Genomic DNA, 20,565 nt, shown 5'->3' with positions numbered 1-20,565 from the left:
CTTTCCTGCTTAAGACTGCTCTGAGTTGCGTTGATTTGCAGCCTGTTCTGCCCTTGAAGAGAGCTGGTGTATGCCAAGGGCTACCCTTCCTCTTGTAACCCATAGGACAGAGACACCACAGAAGCTTGTGTGAGCTCAGTATTGCAGATAGAAAGCAACATTTCACTGCAGTCCTAGACAGTCAAATTCAGTCACCAAGGCTGAGCTTAATTTTTAGTTCCAGCTGCAGAGGAGCCAGTCTTGTGGCCATTGTCAACAGTGCAGTAGAACTCAGCACTACAATTTCATTTCACAAAGATCACTCTGGATTTTAAAAGCCCAAATCTGGGCCCAAAGACTCAACAAATCCCTTGTTAATGAAACAAAGAACCAAAAAGCTGACAAGACCCATCTTTGCAGAGCAGTACATTTCAGCAGGCTTCCATTCATTCTCCCATCCATAAATATCTATGCCCATAGCAAATCAAGAGCTGGACTGCCACAAAGGTTCAGGTCCCTTCCCTTCCTTTCCAAAGCAAGACCACCCGCACCAGTGATGTCACACTTATACCAAAGCCATTTTTTATACTCCAAGCAACTGATCAAGACTGCCTATAAAGGATTTTTAGGTTTCTTTTCTGGCCTAGGTTCAGTGGATCATTACACAAGTCTTCATATAACTGCCCTTACTTTGGTCTTTGGTTCTCAAGAGCTAGAAAAGTAGGATTGCTGCTGCCTTCTCACTGTCTAGTTTGCAATCTCAGTTCCTACTGCTTCAGTTGCTGGCACAGTGGATCTTTATAGTGCTTCTGCCAAGGAGATTTACTGCTGTTGTTTCAGGGTCTGATTGAGCTGTTGGTAAACTTCCACTCTGCTCTCACAGCTATTTTATAAGGAGCTTCAGATTAACTTCCGGGCTCAGTTACTGTATTTTCCTTCTATGCCAGATACAGAATTATGTGATTTTCCTCTAGCTTTGATAAAACAGCCCAACAACTGATTTAATTTAAAGAAAATCTTTTTTGTACATAAACCAAACATAACAGAGGAATCCAAGGCACTACAGAGGAAGTAGTCAATTCCTTTAGATTAGGCACGAGCATTTTTCTTCCTTCTAAAATCAGGGAAAAAAACCATCCTAATCACAAAAGGTCCATTGCCCCTGAAAAAAAAACATGGCATCACCTCTACCAACTTTGCACACTCACTTTGAAATCCAGCTTACCTCAATCACTCATCCCACCCTTTGGAGACTTACAAATTCTAACAAATACTCCTCCTACCTCTTGGCTGACCCTAAATACCCATGCTAATGGAGGGGAGCAGAGTTTTTTGGAGGAAATGCCACATAAATCTGAGGTTCCTCCTATGCAATTTGTGTGTTCATGAGACATCAAGCTGATATGACATCAGTAATACTGAGCATTGCAAGGTCAAAGCCAAACTCACCCAAAGGACTACATGACACAGCTTGGGCAGGAGAAATGATGCTATCACAATGAAACTCAGCCCCAGAAGACTAGATGGACCTAAGGAGTTTATATGTTCCATATATTTAATAGTTTAAAAAAGGTCATTTTATTTCCATTCAAATAATGATAACAGCTGTTTTCATTGAGGTACTTTTATGTCTTGGTCCAAATTATTTGTAAACTTAATAATGCAGATATTGGGTGATGTCAGGCTGTTTTTCAAGATATTTGCAAATTTAATATTTATCATTGCTGCACATATTGAGTCTATGACTAATCCTTAGGAACATTATACCTATTATATGGCAAGTGCAAGAGTAACTACTGAATAAGGCAGATTAGGTATGTTAGAATTGCCTATCCAAATACATACTTTGGAAAGACATATATAAGATTTATAAGTAGGATATTAGATTTATAAGTGAGATATTAAAATGACATGGTTGGAGTGGGCTGGATTGAAATGAACTGTTTCCTTGAGACCTCTGGTACCTGCTTTTGTCTTAGTTCAACCACACCAGAGAGAGATTTTGAGTATAAAAATTGGCCAGGTTTGAGCTGTGTTTAGAAACTTGCCTGATAATTAGATGCAAAGGCTGTTAAATATATATTATTTTTCCACTGTGCAAGCATAAATTATTTCCTGTAATAAATTTTTCTGTACATGTTACTAGGCTGTATATAGATCAGAAATGGATATTTATAATTAGCCTGTATTTGTCTTCACCTCCATCTTTGTTTCCAAGTGTTGCTATGGATAACTGTACTTCCACCTCCTGTGTACTCAATTTGCAGGTCTTGTGAGTCTCACAAGGATGAATCCTCTCTTCTATTACATTCAGTATTGATACAATGACCTGATGAAACAACCTAGGTGAAAATATGGGCAGTACCGCAGTAAGTATCACATATCCTGCCATTAAACCTTTAAAAAATCATCACACTGTTCTTGTGCCTTCCTAGGACAGCTGCCTCAAGCAGTGTAGGCAAATCAAGAAATACGCAGACAAGAAAAATATTTCCAGGAATTTGCTTCTTTTCTAAACTCGTATTTCCTGGGAATGCCAAAATACATGCTAAGAACCATGCCCAATTGCTAAAAATTACAAAAATGTCCACTTTCATTTATATTAAGCCAAGATACCATAACTCATTTCCTTAGATGGATGTTGCCACAGGAATGCATTATGGATTGATTTATTTCAACATGTATCTAGAAATAGTATGAACTGCAGTGAGATACCTGCCACAAAATATTTTGCTGAGCAAGGAAGATTACTTTCATCTCAGCACTTCATCTTTGAGAGACTGAGTTCTCTCAAACAGAAGTGGCCCTGTGATGGCCCAGCAGTATTGCTGCCAGAGGGATCTCCAGCCCACCTCTGCAATGGCAGGATGTGTTCTGTTCTTGCCCTCCTTGGAAGATGCTGAGTGATAGCTGAGAGAGGAGGTTCATAAATGCGAGCATCTGACCTTGGCTGCCATTAGAAGAGAGTGAACTTGTTTCTGGAAATAAAAGTGGATTCTTGGATTTACCGCAGGAGTGATTATGTGTCCCCCAGTTTTCAGGCAATGTGCACGACTCCCGGCAGAGGCCAAGCTTTCCTAGTGTGTAGCCACACAGTGCCTGGCTGAGCGTCCGGCTCTGCCCCTCACATTGACCTGGCAGGGTGGATGGAGCCGCAGCTCCAGGTCACTAAGGGCAGCCTTGACCCCCGCCTGGCCCTGCCGTCGCAACATCCCACCGTCGGGCGGACCGGGGAGCCAACGTGAATTTTTAGAAACCCCACGGGAAAGCGAGAGCGCTGGAAAGAAGCGCTGCTCCCACACCAGAAACACTGGCCCGGCGGGACTCGTCTGTCCTGCGCAACATCTAACACAATATAACCCTCTGCACGTCTTCTCGCGTCCCTCTGTCTTTCCGCATCCTTTCGCCCTGCTGTCATCCTCTCCTCCTTCCACATCCCTGTGCACATTTCTCCACATCCCCCTGGCCTCCGCATCCCCCTACACGCCGTCCCGCACCCCTGCCCGGTGTGTCCCGGCGCCGCGGGCCCGGGCGGCAGCGGCAGCGGGGGCGCGGGCAGGGCGGCCCGAGCGGCCATGACGTCACCCTGCTGCCGTCCCCGCGCGGGACGCGCGCCAGGAGCCGCGGCCGCCGCCGCCGCCCGGAGCCGCCCCCGGCGCGGCGCAGCGCGGCGCAGGGCGGGTCCCGGCGCAGAGCCGCTGCCGGCAGCGCTGGGCCCGGGCGGCGCCGCGCCTGCAGCTCTCGCCGGGGCCATGCGGATGGCGGTCGGTGCGGCAGCGGGCGAGGGGGCGGCGCAGAGCCCCGGCCCCGCCGCCGTGTCGCTGGGCTTGAGCGTCGCCGTGGTCTCCAGCCTGGTGAACGGCTCCACCTTCGTCCTGCAGAAGAAGGGGATCGTGCGGGCCCGCGGGAGAGGTAGGGGCACGGCGCTGCGGTGGCGGCGGGGGGGAGCGCCCCTCCCCGGGCTCCCCGGCCGCCCTCCGCACCCCGCGACCCCCCGGTAACCTCCCGGGTGCGCGGGGCCTCGGCTGCCCCGGCCCGGCTCCCGCCCTCGGCCCGCAGCCCTTCCCCGCGCTGCGGCGGGGCCGGCCCGGAGCCGGCAGCGCTGCCGAGGGACCCGGCCCGCCCGAGGGGCGAGCAGGACGGGCTGTGTCAGAGCCCGTGTGGGGGGTGGCCGTGTCGCCTGGTGTGCGGGACACCTTCCCGGCGTCTGCACCGGGAGCCGGCTTCAGTTTGTCACCTTAAGCGCGGTTGACATCAGAGGTCCGTGGCTGGATGGAGGCACAAAAGGGGGGTGATGAATGAGCGGAGAGGCGGCAGATGGGGGTCAGTCGGGATGTATTAGCGGGGGAGCAGCGAGCGGTTGTTAACTGCGCATCAGCAACAGCTGTATGATGTATGGTCAGCGCGCTGGGCTGTCACGCTGTAACACAGCACTGGGAACTTGTGTGTTGTCTGCACTTCTGTCCATACACAGGTTCTAATTTTTCATGTACTTGTGGGACTTTACCACCAGTTTCTGTGGTAAAGTTGTTTTGGATAGTTTCCTGCCATGAACAGCACCAGCACATCTCGTCGCTTGTTTATTCCAGCGCTTCCAGAGATACATGCAAGTTGTATCAATCACATGGTGATTTCCTCTTTTTGAGAAGAGACAGATCAGTAACATGACATAATTTATTTCTTACATTTTTCATATGGAAACCCCATGCTTCATTATTATTTTCTGAGGTGAACTTATTCAGGAGCTGACTCTGCTGTCTAGACAGTTTAGCCAAAACAAAGCTGTAAATTCACAAGTGTGACGATCTTCTGAATTTTATCTTGAACTTTGAGCTCCCCAAAGCATGTAGCTGAACAGCATTTGCTAGTTGCATCTTCTTGCTTTGAATACAGGAAAATGCAATTTTAAAAATTTTATTTGTTTTTAGTATCATGCTCTTGTGTAAGGGAAAGACTGTAAACACAGGTTGCATCATGCCTTTAATTGTATTACTGTGGTCAGTAGCAACTTGTTTTTGTAGGTGATGGTGTCTGTGTATGAGCATGTGTCCATAAGTTCTATGAACTCTTTTTTTATAAAAAATCCTTTTTAGTTCCAGGACAAAGTATTTTCTCAGTATATATTGCACATATTTAAATATGTACATAAATGTACATATACAAATAATACATGAATAAATATTTTTAATATATTTGTTTGTACTTTATTTCCATTGCCTGCTGCATCTAGCATGTTCAGGATGAATGCAGTGGAGAAAAGCAAGCTTGGAACTATGTCACTATAACCTGGCAGCCTGATCTAAAAAGTATTTTTTGCTTTTTCTGCAATGATCTTACATCTAAAGGCATCAGACAAACTTTTGTTTTGCAAGCATAGTCTCCCTTTCCCGCCAAGATGGCTGTAACCCATTTTGATTGTGCACAGACAGATTATGTTTGCATCATAAATACAAACCTTTTTTTTTTTTTTTTTTGGTAAGAGAAACAATGAGAAAACACAAGAGAAAAATAATTTTGCATCCCAGGGCAGCTGGAGGAAGTTTCCATTTTGAGTGTGCTTACTCCTGAAGAGCTTTCAGTGGAGCACTGGGTTAAGTGAGTGATGGGCGTGTGCCTGCTTTCTCAGTGTTAGCAGCTGTAAAACTTCCTGTTTTGAAGATATTACTGGTGTTTGTGCATCTTGCTGAGCATTTTGTAGTTCTTTCTCTTGGCATGCTCAGTGAGGAGGCATCCAGGAAAATACCCCAGGTTTCCCTGTATTTCATGTTATCAAGCAGTAGGGATCTGCCTTGGATCTAGCAGTTGGAGCTGTGAGTCTGAGATGGCCAGTGTCAAATGATGTCTTCTTTCCATTGTCTTCAGCAGGTGTTGTATAATTAACAAGGAGGCACTTCACGTCTCTTCTGTCTTCTCTCTTGAATCAATAATATAGTAGTGATGTAATTAGCAATCCTTGTCTAGTTAGAAACAGCAGTGGGTGACAAATATTTTGCAAAGTTACCTTACTTGAGTCAATATTTTCTACAATTTCTGCCCCCAGCAGTGTTTTTATTTTATATGCAATAACAAAAGTCTAAAAAATTACTACGCCCACTCTAAAGCTGGCCATTTTCATTAGTCATATTTCATCTCTTTTCAATCATATAGTGTGCTTTCCAAGTGCTTAATACTTTATATGTCTCTCAATTTAGTGATGACTGTGTTTTTCTTCCATTTGGGATTTCAGGGTAGGTACAATATTTCCTACTAGTCCAGCAGCTTTTGAGAGGGCATCTTCCCAAATTAATGCAGAGCCGTTTTGCTAGAAAGAGGAGCAAAACATAGGAGTGTGACTTGATGCCAAGGTTGTGCTAAGAGAAGGCCATGCTTTAGTTTAGGAAGTGCTTATGAGCCCTGATGTTCTACAGAAGCAGAATTTCTGTGGTACACAGGCTCCACCTGGGCACATCCCAAGGCAAGAGCTTATAATTTGACAGTGAAAATAATCATCCTCCAGTTTGGGAGGCACTAAGGACAGTGCAGAATTTTTACTCCTCACTGAAACAGTGAACTGTGTTAGGAATTCAAAGGCTGTTGTAGCACTTTCCAATGCTTAAATGCAGAAGGATCAGGCAACACCATGATCCTGTCAAACCTGTGTACCAAAACTGCCAAAACCATTTCCCAGCTGCAATTTTTCTGATACAATTTCACTGAGGTTGTATTAGCAAACTAACTGAGCCAATTCATGTTCTGTGTACATAGGTTTACAGTTCTCCTAGAAGTGATTCTAATTTCTATGTTTAACTTCACCCTCAGAAGCACTTGGTGATATTTTGGATGCTTTTCTACACAATACTGCATTAGTGTCACATAGGTCCTTCAAACTGGAACCAGAGCTTCAGACTAACACATTATCTTAAGAAGGTCTTACTTGGAAACATAAGCCAAATCCAATATTCTCTCTATTTTATTTTTTTTTTAATCTCAGATTCAGTTGCCTTGAAGAATAGGTTTAAGATTAAGGTCTTTATTAACTGAGACTGTTGTTTCATAGTTCCAATATTTTGGTTTCATATTTTTCTGATACATTTTCCTATACTTCCAGGTACTTCATACTTAACTGATATAGTATGGTGGTCGGGCACTATTGCAAGTAAGTATCTTTAAAATTTTTTTTTTTTTTTTTTTTAAGAGAGCTTTGCTTAGATGGTGATAGGAGACATCAGGAAATCTGGGTTTTCATCTTGAATCTTACGCTCCCTTGTCATGGAATTTCCATCCCTAGAAATATTCCACTTTTAGTAAACTCTTGCTATGGCTACCATGCCTGGTGGTGTTTGCAGAGGCAAAGAGCTGGGACAAACATGAGTCAGACATCTTTCCACATTTCCAAACCATTTGGTACTTGCAGCCCCTGGCAGCCACACACTGCTCTGACTCTAGGTTCCTGCATGGTTTGTGTCTCTGTACTGCACTGGCCAGCTCAGTTTTTAATAAAAGTCAAAGCTGAATTAAAAATTGTTGCTCTGCACAAAAGGGCTCATTGAGCACATGTTGTGTTTTAGATCAGAAAGCATTTAACCAGCCTTCATAAAAAAAAAAAAAAAACAAAAAAAACAAAATGCTTTTGGTTTCTTGTTCAACAGATACAGCTTCAGTTTTGCTTCAGTAAAACAGATACAGTTTTGCTTTTAATCGGCAAGATTAATGCAAAGCCTTCTGTGGTGCTGATATAAGATCAGTGTAATTTTACCCTTAATATCTTTGTAACTCTGCTAACACAAAGTTCATTCTCTGATGTGAATCTGGAGCATGGGGAGCAACTAGCTTTCTCCCCTTACACATCAGCCCTAGTCCTGCCCACAAGCTTAGAATCATACCGCACTTTTAGACTCTAATCCAGCCTTTTGTGAATTATTTGGAAAGTTCTGATGCTGTTTCTGAGAAGTATATGAGTCCAGTTGTGCCCCTGGTTTTGTGGCAGCAAGGTAAGTCCCTGATTTGTGGTTTTGTTATCTTAAAGCTATGCAAAAGGAATGAAAACTGATCGATCCCATTGAAGGACAAAGGTCACAGCAAGTGTAGAAGCCAACAGAGCTTCAGAAGGAAAATCCTCAGCTCTCAGCTCATTTAACCTAAGTTTAAGTAGTTCTTTGACAGCTTCCTCCCCTGACAGGATCACTACTGCCTAAGTAGAAGTAAATCTGTGCATCAGTCACTGTTTATTACTCCTGAGGCTCCTGAATTTGAGAATTTATCAATTAATCTCTAAGCAGAAGGAGTTAAAAAAGGGAGGTTTTATTACAGGACTTATCTTGGTGAATCAGAGAAAACAATTTCATGCTTAAAAGAGCTGACAGAATTTAATTAAGGCAAAACAGCTGAAGGGAATGGTATCAGTTAGCTTTTTTGCAGTAGCTAGACACAGGTATTTCAAAACAAAACCTCAGTAGCTTTACTGAGGAACTGAGCAAGAGGAATTGCTTGTGGATATTACAGACTCACAATGGCAGCACAGTCACAAACAGCAATAGCAAGGGCCAGGTAGGCACCTATGGGATGCAGAGAAAACTACTACTTGGGGAAAGGTGTTACTTGTGGAATTAGCAATACCCCCAGTTATCTGGGTGAAATGATAACAGCTGACATCATTTTCGCAAGCAGAGAATTTGGAGTTTGGATGACTAACAAAAGCCACATAAACACTATCAATTTGTTCTCATGGTATTTGTTCAGATGGTGAATAAGTGTTTCTGTGTTGGCATGCTGACTCAGCATAATGCTGCCCAACTGTTTGGGGGCCCTGGGATCCACTGGGTTACTGAAGACTTCAGAAGAAGGGCTGCATATTCTGCTAAGGGATTTTTCCCTACTCTGTAGTCAAAAGAGTGATTGCAGCATGTGTACAGGTGTTTCAATGATCATTAAACTAATTAATTGGCCAATTAATTAGTTTCAGTGCAGGTTTTGATAGTAGCATAGATGTGGCTGGTTCTTATAGTGAAAACATCTGCTTTAGTATTGTATTACAGATGGGGAGTACACTTGTGAAGCGCATCTCCTGTTTGTCACCATAGATTGGACTGTATTTCACATTTCATAGCACAGCTGGGGCTCCTAACCTGGTCTTTAAAATGAAAGTAGGTTGGAAGATGAATTCTAGGAACATACTTAATGTACTTGATGCATGTGAGCTGCAAATAGACTTGAAGTTAGCAGGAGCAGGCTGAAGTTAGTCTGAAATAAACCCCCTGCCATGCCTACAATAGATATCCTTTGCTGTACAGGTCTACTCTTGGTCTCCTTGCTAATGGAAACATGCCAGTGTGCATCAGGTTTTGTGTTGCAGTAATTTCAAGGGTACTGGTACTTGTTTATCATATTAAAAGCTTGGTGTGCCTTCACGAACTGAAGTCATCTCTTGACTTACAGCACTCTGATGTATCTGATGAGGAATTTCTGTTCAGAGAGTACTGGATAGGTTGGCAGCAAAGGTCCTCAACATCAGGTAGATGGTAACAATCACTGAGATTCTTTTTATAATTGGTGTTAACTAGTCCTGGTCTGTCATTTGTGGTGGTAAGGGACTGTTACTACTACATGCTGATATGGAAAATCTCCAGTAAGTTCAGTTGCCTTACCATATGTTCCATTTGACTGAAACTTTGGAGATCTACTTTATGGATTGATGTTTGTGCCATCTGTTAAAGAGTTCTTCCAACAAAAAGTTAAGGCACCTGACCTCCAAAAAAAAGCAACTTTTTGTCCAAGTCATTTGGAAATGTATGAAATCTGCAGAAATGCAGAGTGACAGCTGTGCACCATTCTCCATCCAAGATCTGCCCCAATGCCTTCAGATGCCTTGAAGATAATGCCAGAATTGCTGCATAGATCTCCAAACAGCCTGAGGCTGATAACTGAGTTACTCTGTTCCCAAGGACAGGGAGAGACCTCCACTGTCTCTTTTGCCTTTGAAATGCTGCTCATCAATTTCTCTGTCTCACTCCTGCATATAGAGAAAACCTCAGTGAATTTAATTAGTATAATTTTTCCGCACTCTGCAGTTTTGTGAGTTTGTCTTCTTCATATTTTCTGTAGGCTACACAGGTCTTCAGCTCTACTGATAATGTGAGCTAAATTGGTAAATTAATTAACATTTGCAGAATGCTTTGCAGATGTAAAAACTTGGATGATAGTAATGATATTTGATAGCTGAGGGCAGTGCCAGCCTGAGCACAAATATATCTTGGATTCTTGAAATGTTTTTAAATGCTGATAATGGCTTTTAACAGCAACTGGAAATTTGAGCAGTATGTAATTTGTGCTCAGTCTCAAGATTCTTGCCAGTTACCACAGACCCTGTAACTATGCAAGTTGACCTATTATAAACTTGCCAGAACTTGCAAAACCATCCAGCTTTTATTTTTTAACTGAAAACTTGAACACATAAACTGTTTTCACAGCTGTGATGTGCAACACTGTGGTATATCTTGGAATTTGCTTTTACTGGAGGAAAGAAAAATAACATTGAGGCTGTTACTGTGTTTTGTCAGGCATGTTCTTTTTACAGTTGTCAGGAATTACTCTGGATGTTACACAGTATTATGAAAAGTTGATGTAGTATATTGAAGAGCCCTTATGCATGTGCTTAGTGTTTCAGTAGAAGATTGCTCAGCACTGTCTCCATTTCCCCCCAAAAAACTAGCACTGCTGTTAGGAACAATAATCAAATACTTTTGTTTTACATGAATGCATATTCTAAAGATGAAACCATGGATTAGATATACTTTTACCCCTCCTCATACAAATATTTGAGTGTAATACTGAGATTATAATCCATGAGTGTTTCTAATTCATAGTCTTATTTATATTTGATTAAGAGAAGTTACACATGAGATTATTTACTGTGCCCACTTGGATAGATACTCTTGTGTGGTAAATATAAATCCTGTATCAACAAATACAACACTATAGAAAATTTCCAGCCATTTTGTTTATGTGCAAAATTAACAGAACTAAGAAAATTGTAACATCTGTTTTCCAGTTAGGTCAGTCTTTCCCAAACAATATTGGGCAAGTTTTGATTACTTATTTTTACAAAGGGGTTTAAAGGCTTTTTTCTGGTTCTCTTGACAGTGGCACTGGGTCAAATAGGGAATTTCTTGGCCTACACTGCAGTCCCAACTGTGCTAGTGACGCCCTTGGGAGCTCTTGGCGTTCCATTTGGGTAAGAGTTTGCTTTTCTTGTTCTTATCTGGATGTCATTACTATTTAATAAAATGTGAGATGGACTCTGCTCCATGGAGAGCCACTGAGAAATGTTAGGCTTATGGCTGTTGATGATGTGTTACAATGTCACCTATTCCTGTTTTCCCCAGGAAAGCATGGCTGGGGGAAGGCAGTGGTGAAGAAGGGTTTTCCTGACTATCTTCTGCTTTTAGCTTTCACTACGATTTGGAACAGTGTGAAACTCTGTTTCAAAAACAGAGTTTTTTGAAACTACTTTTTTTTCCCCCTCCCTTGTCTGTGGTTATTCTGGACTTTTCTGCCTATTCTCTTGTTCACAGTTCCCTTACTATGTTGATCTTTCCTTTTGTCTCACAGTCTTTCTCTACCGGCTATCCACAGCCCACATGTGTTTATTGATACTGATTTCATTTCATTGGATCTGGCCTCTTTCCAAGGAGAAAAACTCAAGAGAGTTCCTTGTACATGCATGCCCCCAACTTCTTAGAAGTTATGTTTGTGGTAGGCACAGAAAAGGCAGTGAGTTTAAAGAGTTTAATATGTAATGAATGTTTTGTGAATAGATGAGCTACAGTTGTGGAACCACTGCAGTGAAAAAGCACAACTCTTTGAAAACAAAGTCTTGAGATTTTTCTGTTGCCCGCTGAATTGTGACTGCACTGATCATCTGCTCCAGAGTGTAGATGTCATTGCTTCATGTCTGTCTTTAGTTCTATCACTATGAAGCACACTGATGGTGCTCTAAGTACCACCTATTATTTTATCCTAGGCTACATACTTTTGCTTACTTTGGTCAACTACATATCTAAGCCCAGCCCTGGGATCTTTGTAAGCAAAGGTTACTTTTATCTTATGACTGCTTAGCACCTATAAAATGGGGCTTTTTGACAGCTCATCAAATTGGTAGTGGGTAGATGTCTGCCTCTGGGGTCAGATGTCTGGTTTGGGAGGTTTTGGTTGTTTGGGGAGGGGTTTGAGGGGGTGATGTGGTTTTGTTTTTTGGGGTGTTGTGGCTAGGAGTTCTGTTGGGATTTTTGTCTTGTTTTGTTGTGTTGTTTTGGATTTGTTCCCTAAGGTGAGATGTCAAGTATTGAGTAAAACTGGAAATGGATTAATCTTTCCTCAGGTAAATCAGAAACACATTTTGAGAATTTATCAGTTTTTGATAATACTACTTTAAAAGGGAAATTCATATGGCACAGCAGTGTTAAACATTATTAACAGGATATAGTCAAACTTCTATTTTTCTTCCTCTTTTCAAAGGTCCATCTTAGCTTCTTACCTGCTGAAAGAGAAGCTGAACATTCTTGGCAAGCTGGGGTGTTTGCTGAGCTGTGCTGGGTCTGTTGTTCTCATTATCCATTCCCCGAAGTCCGAGAGTGTAACTACTCAGGCTGAGCTTGAAGAGAAGCTTACAAATCCAGGTAAATTGTTTTTTCATTAATTCATAATGATTTTCTGAGGTTGAGCAGGAGCATGCTTGAGGAAGAGGCTTACCACTTCTACCAGGTAGGGAAACTGACTTACGAAGAAATCATGACATGACAGAGGCAGATCAGTACAGGTTTTGTGTAAGAAAGCTATGCCCCACTCTTCCTAGAGCTTGTCATATTTATTGGGACATGTGTGCAGAAAGGAGAGCATGGATACTTTTGAAAACATTATCCTGCACAGCAAGCTCAGACAATGGCCAGTTGAACTTGTAATTTTGTAACATTATGAAAGACTGTATCTTGCTATTTAGAGATGAAAAGTATAAATCTAGGGCCTCAAGTTGTTTTATACAAAACAAAAAATACTGTCTTTCTTCTCTCTTTTATTTCTCCATGGTTTTGAAATTAAAAGTTTATACTAAATACCAGTTATGTTCCCAGATTTATTTGCACAATAAAGGTATGTAGAAATAGGCTGTTGAGACATATGCTGAAATGCCTGTTCTTTCTCACCAGCTGGTGAGACACATACTGGTACTAATATGTTCCAGGCCAATTTTTATTTTTCTTGCTTAAGAGCTAAACTGCCAACTATTGTTTTTCTTGTGGTTTTTTTGAAGTGAGAGATACTCAAACCTAGTAACATCAGCTATTCAAAAAGTCTGCAAGCAAAGAAAAAAAAATACCTTGGTCTCAGTTTACCATTTAAATCTGAACAAAATGCATTGGCTATGTATTTTTTAAAAATTCTAAAGCATGAAATGTCTTTCACTGCTCTTATACGTGTACTGATGGTATAATGTAAATAATATGGCCTCATGTTTGTTTTCTAACTGTCTCTACCCATGTGCTCACCTTAGTGGGATCTAACTTTATGTCTAAGCTCTTTGCTGGATCCACACACTGTGCCTTAATGATTATGAATGAGGTGTTATCCTTCTGTCTGTCATAGGAGACTTTAAGGAGTATAGCGCTAATGGAAAAGAGAGTAAGATTAAAAAAGCTATCTGAAATCCATTTCAAATGTGCCACAGTGTGTAATTTTCTACATTTGTTTTTCCCAAAGAACATGACAACATCAATCATGGATGCCAATATTTCTGGAAGCTCAGTGATTTGGGTCTACCTTCAATAGCAAATCTTAATTGTGATGTATACCTCAAAGCCACTGCTAGGACATGATTTGCCTGCTAAAATCTTTAGAAGACCGAGAGTTCTTATTTTGATACTGTCTTGTTTTCTTTTTGTTTTCCAGTTTTCGTGGGTTATCTCTGCATAGTGCTGCTAATGCTTCTCCTGCTTATCTTCTGGATAGCTCCAGCTCATGGACCTACTAATATTATGGTTTACATCAGTATTTGCTCTCTGTTGGGCAGTTTCACTGTTCCCAGCACAAAAGGCATTGGGCTGGCTGCTCAAGATATCTTTCACAATAACCCATCAAGCCAAAGGGCTCTGTACCTCTGTCTGGTACTTCTGGCAGTATTAGGATGTAGCATTATCATTCAGTTTAGATATATCAATAAGGCACTGGAGTGTTTTGACTCCTCTGTGTTTGGTGCCATCTACTACGTTGTGTTTACCACCCTAGTCCTGCTGGCTTCAGCCATCCTTTTCAGGGAATGGAGTAATGTAGGAGTCGTAGATTTTTTGGGCATGGCTTGTGGATTCACCACAGTGTCCATTGGAATTGTTCTTATACAAGTCTTCAAGGAATTCAACTTCAATATTGGAGATTTAAACAAACCTAACATGAAGACAGATTAAAATATTTCTGAGGGGAAACTGGATGGTTCAGGGAAGGATGCAGAGCTGTTCATTTCTAGGTCACTATTTCAAATAGGATTCAGGTTGGTAACTGCCCTCTAACAATTTGGTGGCCTATGTGAAATGAACTGGAGGCCTCCATCCAGTTTCAAAGGAACAGCTGTCCATGTAACCCAGTCAACATAATAAATGACCTTAATTGGAACTACTAATTGAGTCAGCATAGAGACCGATGTATTTCCTCACTGTAAAAGGTAGTCCATCAGAAAAGCTCTGTGAATATTCTGACAGACCTGTGTGAAACCTTGTATTGTGACTTCTGAGGTACCATTTCTGTGGGCAGAGGACATCAGTTTCTAATGCACTCAATCTGATACCTTTCATCATAAGTGATGTATACCTTAAAATAAGGGGGGAAAAGTAAGTGGAATGGTTTGTGAATCTTGGTATAACAATGTCTTCACTGTCAAGGCTGTGAATTCTCAGACAAATGTTTGTTGGATCATGGACTGTAGACTTGTTCTTTTTAGTGACTGTCTTGGCAACTTTGTCTGCCATGCGGTGAAGACACGGGAATTGTAAATTGAAATCTTTATGGAGAGCTGTGGACCCTTAAATATCTTTCACTAATTACTTATCAGCTCATGGTAGTGTCCAGGTATGCATTTTTCTTTGTAACTTACATATATTAAGACACACTACATTCATCTGAGAGTTCTAATTGGGAGGAGGTAGAAAGACTGTGAAGGATGTGGAAATGATGCACAGGCTCACTGCCTACATGGTGGCTCATTTGTAAGCAGCTCAGAACTGTTTCAGTGCCTTTGCAATCAAAAAATACTGCAAAATTTTGAATGTATTTGTTTCAGATGGCCTATACCAGTTTAATAATTCAATTTCACTGTCTACAATATTGGACTATATTCAAATTCTAAACACATAAAGCATCTAGAAGGACCATATGTTTTTGGAAGAATTTAAAAACCTGAACTGAAACCCCTGCATGCCTTGACAGCTTCTGAAAAACTCATAGTCCTAATAGGAAGAGGAGTGTTGAAATCAGTCCAGCATACTTTTAGTTTAGTTTAGTGACTAAATGCAGGAGACCATTTTGTGAAACAGCTAAAAAATAGGGACCACAAAAAGGAAATTTAAGAGAGGGAAGAGCATGAGATTTCTCATACCTCAAAAAAGAAGATCTGATGTTCTTGTAACGTGGGAAAAGGAGGTTAAAGATTGAAAAAACAAAAGCATTCAAAGAGCTGAGTTTTAGGTAACTGACGGGGACATTAACAGTCAGATCAGTAATTCATAGACTTGTGTTAACACTTCAGTTGTAATATTTTGACAAGAAATACAGCCAGCTTAAGCTACGATGAGGATGACTTTGAACAGCTCAGTTTAAACCATTTACAGAATATTGATACGTTAAAGAATGAAATAGTTAATTTCATGTTCTACTTATATTTGGTAGCGAAAACATCATGAGTCAAAAAGTTGAAAGCTTGAAAAGCAATGAATGTTTGTTTCCGTCTAAGTACAAAAATGCAAGACTGCAGTGCAGCTCAACATCTCAAGTTCAGAACATCTCCCGAGAAAACAGAAAATCCCAATGTAATTACAAGACAGTATTTGAGAAAAACCAGAATATTTTATCAAGAAATCATGAATGTAATTTTGTAGCTGCCTGACAGGACCATGGATGCTGATTAGTGGGGAGTAATACTGTCTGCTCTTGTGATGTTTTTTGTTGACCTGAATTGAGATTTCCTTAAAACTCAGCCTCCATTTTCATTTAAAATGAATCCTGTAAGCCCTACTAATGGCAACAATAACTGCAAAAGTGAATCCAAAAGATTTAGTGTTCTGAAGGGATTGTTCTGAGGGAGTAAGAGCCCTACTATGTTATTTGCAAGGTTGTTTTAAAACTCCATATTGCAGGGAATGGCTCTGAGTTGGCAGAAATGTGCATTGTTTCAGACCAACACACGGGAACTGGGTATCTTAATGAAATAGAGTAGCTCTAGCAGAGAAAAGACCATCTTCTAGGATTTTCAAATATTGTGCAAGGTTTTAGAAAGTCTGAGAATTGTAGATGAGGGTAATTGGGCTAGGAAACCTGGTAAAATTAGCTTCTGTCCAGTATTGATTGGAAGATGGTATCTTGGTTCTCAGCAAACATTCATATTTAGTCATATTAATTCCCCCTTTTTTTTTCAATTGAACTTGGAATTGCACATAGGTTACGAGACCTGTACTAACCTACATTTTAAAACAATGCTATCTCTTTTCTGAAGCAGTCAAGTTGTCTTTTCAAAATTCAGCTTCAGAGATCTTGAGTTGTATGTTGGTTTTGTATTAGCCTTTAATCTCTGAAGACTTCTCTGAAAATCTTTAGGTCAGAATGGAAATTATTGTGGTCTCATCTTACTCCTTCTTTAGCCATATTTGTTTGTCTTAGTTGTTTTTAAAATTAATTATTAATTATTTATAAAGTGCCTGTCCTAGTATGTTAGATGCATATGCAAATTATTAGTAAATGTTAGATTCAGAATAACTTGATTTCCCTGTCTAAACCTTGACATTTTCTGCACCACATGAAGTTTACTTGGTAAGTGCTCACTATGCAGAGGAAGAATAAAGTAGCAACCATGTTCTGTGGTCCTCTGACCATTGTAACCACTGATAAGTATCAGCACAGTTTTCTTCTCTTCTCCCCAGCTGCTCCTCATCTGTGATGAGCTTTCTAGAAATGTCTGATTAATCTTGATGTTTAAAACAAAGACATCAAAAGCCAGCACATAAGGTGAAAGAAATTCTTGTGGCCTTGCACATCATTTGTATCTGCAGCCTTTTACTTCTTGAATGCTAAGTAACTGAAAGCTTTATTTTTGCTACTTCGTTCAGTGTGTAGCAGTGTTCTTTCAAGTTCTGCTGTACCTGGATCTGGTTCAGTTCTAACTTTGGAAATGTATTAGCATTTTCTGTTGTCACTGTTGATATGATTCTTTCCCCCTCCATCCCACGCCCTCCTCTTTCTAGGTGTCCTACCTTTTTTAGTCCCATTACTTTTCTGATTTAAAAGGAGGCACTGTAGAAGTTGAATTTTAGCTGTTCCCTCTTTTTTTCCCCCTCCCCTTTGACAAGTAAGCACTTTGAATAAGATAGATAACCAAGTTCCATCATCTCAGGGAGCAAATGTGCACAGTTGTCTCCTGAGCTCTGGCATCCCTCATGGGTCTGCTCTTTTCATGTTCTCATTGTGTTATATGCATTGATAGCTGCAAGCCAGATGACTTCAGTTCTGATTCCAAAGTAGAAGTGGGAGAGGCTACACATAGAAAAAGTGTGCTCATTACAGTGGTGGAATGCATTTGCATAATGTTCAAATCCACAGGAAAGGCGTTTCATTCTGTATGTCTGACTTCTCTTATACGTGTCAAACATATTTACTTGGTAATCACTTGAGGATAGCTCTTTGATCATTTTCCCTTCAGTGTATGGAGCATTTGCATTTGTCAATCACGATCTCTATTAGGTGTCAAACACAAAACCCCCTCAAATGTTCAGTAGGAGAAAAGAAACCTTTTTGATACAACAAAAAAACACATTTGTTACACTTCAAGTACTTCTGTAAAAAAAGAAAAATATCTAAACAACTTATCTCCTGTATTGACTTTCCAGGACTCTGTATGTGTAAATAGAGCCTATTATTAGTGAGCTGCAACTAACATTAATAAGAACCTATCATCACAGTTTGACAAGTGAGGCTTCCTATTAATAATATTGATTTTACTGGAACATATGTATTTTTTTGAAGTAACTAGCACTGAAAAATCAGAACACTGGATTAAGTTGTTGAAATAGTAGGAAGTGAGGTTTAGCTTTCATTTTATTTTTAAAAAATACAGGGTTTGCATTTGAAAAAATTTGGGGTTAATAAATAGGGGGTGCTTTAAATGGGAAGTTGTTTGCACATTGTACCCCCCCCCTCACATCCTTGTTTCATATATATAAGACATCAAGGATTCTACAGATATTCCCTGGTTGTCTTGAGATGGTGTAACTGCTGAAGTTTTACTGTTAAATCAAGCATTATCAAATGTTTATCTGTTACCTGTTATCTTTGTAATAATTCTTTGGTGCTATCTGTGGGCTTACAGAATGCCGAATTTTAATGTGTACTGTGTTAGGCACCAATGTTGTCAACAGTTATCATTACTAATGCCCAAGTGTATCAGACAGCAATGTTGAAATGTTATGGATTAAGAAATTTCTTTTTAAAAGCTACAAATACGTTTGGGATTTCTTTATTGTTTGTGGTTATGTTAGGTCCTTCCATGTCCACATCCCTCCCCAGACAGTTGTTCTATAGAGTGGAAAATATTGGAAAAGATTACACAAAAAGGGTATTTTTAAGTCATTTTTTTTTTTAACTGTGTAACTTTCTCTTTTTTTTTTTCTTTTTTTTTTTTTTTAATTCCCCCCTTTTTTTTCCCTGGAGTGTAAAAAGTAGTTCTAATGGGATATAGGGAAAAGGTAGTTGGCAACAAAAATACAATGCCAGGTTTGGTTGCTTCAATGCTCTTGCAATATAGTTACTACAGATTACATAAAAGCGGTTTATTTTATTAGCTTCCAAATAATGTATATATAGATTTGTTAATGGCTTACAAGTCAAGCTTACTCTTTGCTTTTTAAAAAATAGTTATAGGCATGTTGTATTTGCCTTGTGTAAATTATAAAAGGCTATTTATTAAGTTTTCTGATAACTAATCTATTTATTAACCTGTATTGTTTTAAAATAAATGATTTATTTCTAGCTCAATGCTTGTTTTGTGACTTGTTTTTAGCAAATGGGGTCGGGGGAAATCAAGTTTCCCACACACTGCTTTACAGGCTAATTCCAATTCATAAGCCTAAGTTTCCATTACCCTTTCATAAAATAGCATCTTTGCTTTTAATCAGAGTAGCAGATTCTTGCATGGGTACAGATCAGTTGGCCTACGAAGGGCTCAGTTGCCCTGTACCAGTATCTACCAGCAGGCTGCAGTCTTAATGTCTCCATTGGACTGAAGGTCGCTCACAGGTAGAATAAAGACTTTTCTGGCAAAAATATTTGCTGGGTCTTGAATCACTTCCAAATGTGTATTCAGGGTTAACATGTGCTCTATTCCCGCATTGCTGTACACTGGGTACTTGCTAGAGCTTCTATTTCAAGATTTACTGCTCCACAGTTGGGTGTGCATCAAGTGGCAACAACTGTAAAGAAGTCTGTGTCACCAGTCTAATTTACTGTCTGTAATAATAGCTCTCTGTAGAAAGAATTTCTTGGGAAATTGCAGTAATTGCCCATCTCATTCTTCATCTGAAATTCCTAGCCTCTTGTATCAGGTACTGGCAAATACATAACTTAGAGTCCGTGTGTGTGTCTCTTAGATTTTGGTTGGCTGGGGTTTTTTTTAATGGTGGGATTTATGATTAAGAACTGCTTCATTCTGTGCATTTGTGTTTTAGGGGATGCATTGATATTATTGCCAATCAAAATTCAAAGTTATCTTTAAATGAGGAAACTAGCTCCTCAATAATATTAAATGTATGCAGTGGAAAAAATTGGTATGGATTTTTTGTTGCAATTTTATTTTTAAAGGTATTTATGATATTAATGCAATGTACAAAGATAGATCAGAAACCTTGAAAGGCTTTCACTTCTGCATGCAGCATCTCTGACTTTTAAGTACGTAGGATAATGAGTCTGTATGTTGTTAGCAAAAAAATTCAGCTATCCCTGTCTTGTGCATGTCAGGAGCTAGACCTCTAAGGTAGCAGCATTGTGGTAAAGGCAAATGTGCCATTTACACCACTGGGGTTGTTGAAAGTCTGGGACATAATCAATCCTAAGCATATTTTTCTCAGCAACACAGTTAATTATCTCAGCAATGCAGTTCATATTGGAAGAGCATTAAAGGCAAAAATCTCATTGTGTTGAAAGAAAAAAAAAATTCCTGTTAATTTTTGTGAGGTTTGTTCTATAAACTTAAGTCTTAAGCAGAGTCCCTTAAGTTCCTTGTGACACTGTAGATGTTGCACAGGTAGACTTACAGATGTGGTTTCTTTGTTCTGCTCTGCTGTCTTCACAAAACACAGCAGAGGAGTG

General features: G+C 40.2%; 1 protein-coding gene across 1 annotated transcript; it reads left to right on the top strand.

The window, feature by feature from the left end:
- The first annotated feature begins 3,539 nt into the window (after nt 1–3,539).
- On the top strand, nt 3,540–19,236 carry NIPA1 (NIPA magnesium transporter 1). The gene is made up of 5 exons (XM_012569629.5): nt 3,540–3,891; nt 7,067–7,114; nt 11,098–11,188; nt 12,472–12,632; nt 13,897–19,236. Exons 1-5 carry the CDS (start codon nt 3,555–3,557, stop codon nt 14,406–14,408), a joined length of 1,149 nt encoding a protein of 382 aa, XP_012425083.3. The 5' UTR covers nt 3,540–3,554; the 3' UTR covers nt 14,409–19,236.
- Nucleotides 19,237–20,565: the final 1,329 nt, after the last annotated feature.

Source organism: Taeniopygia guttata, chromosome 1, assembly GCF_048771995.1.
Source record: "Taeniopygia guttata chromosome 1, bTaeGut7.mat, whole genome shotgun sequence".
Classification (NCBI taxonomy): domain Eukaryota; kingdom Metazoa; phylum Chordata; class Aves; order Passeriformes; family Estrildidae; genus Taeniopygia; species Taeniopygia guttata.
This window is presented reverse-complemented; position numbering and strand designations above follow the sequence as displayed.

What these genes read in the sequence shown, in the direction of transcription:
- NIPA1 (XM_012569629.5), top strand. Translation starts at nt 3,555, where the DNA reads ATGACGTCACCCTGCTGCCGTCCCCGCGCGGGACGCGCGCCAGGAGCC. An exon ending in CGTGCGGGCCCGCGGGAGAG is followed by an intron (nt 3,892 to 7,066) that starts GTAGGGGCACGG and finishes CTATACTTCCAG; the next exon opens with GTACTTCATACTTAACTGAT. An exon ending in AGAGAAGCTTACAAATCCAG is followed by an intron (nt 12,633 to 13,896) that starts GTAAATTGTTTT and finishes TTTGTTTTCCAG; the next exon opens with TTTTCGTGGGTTATCTCTGC.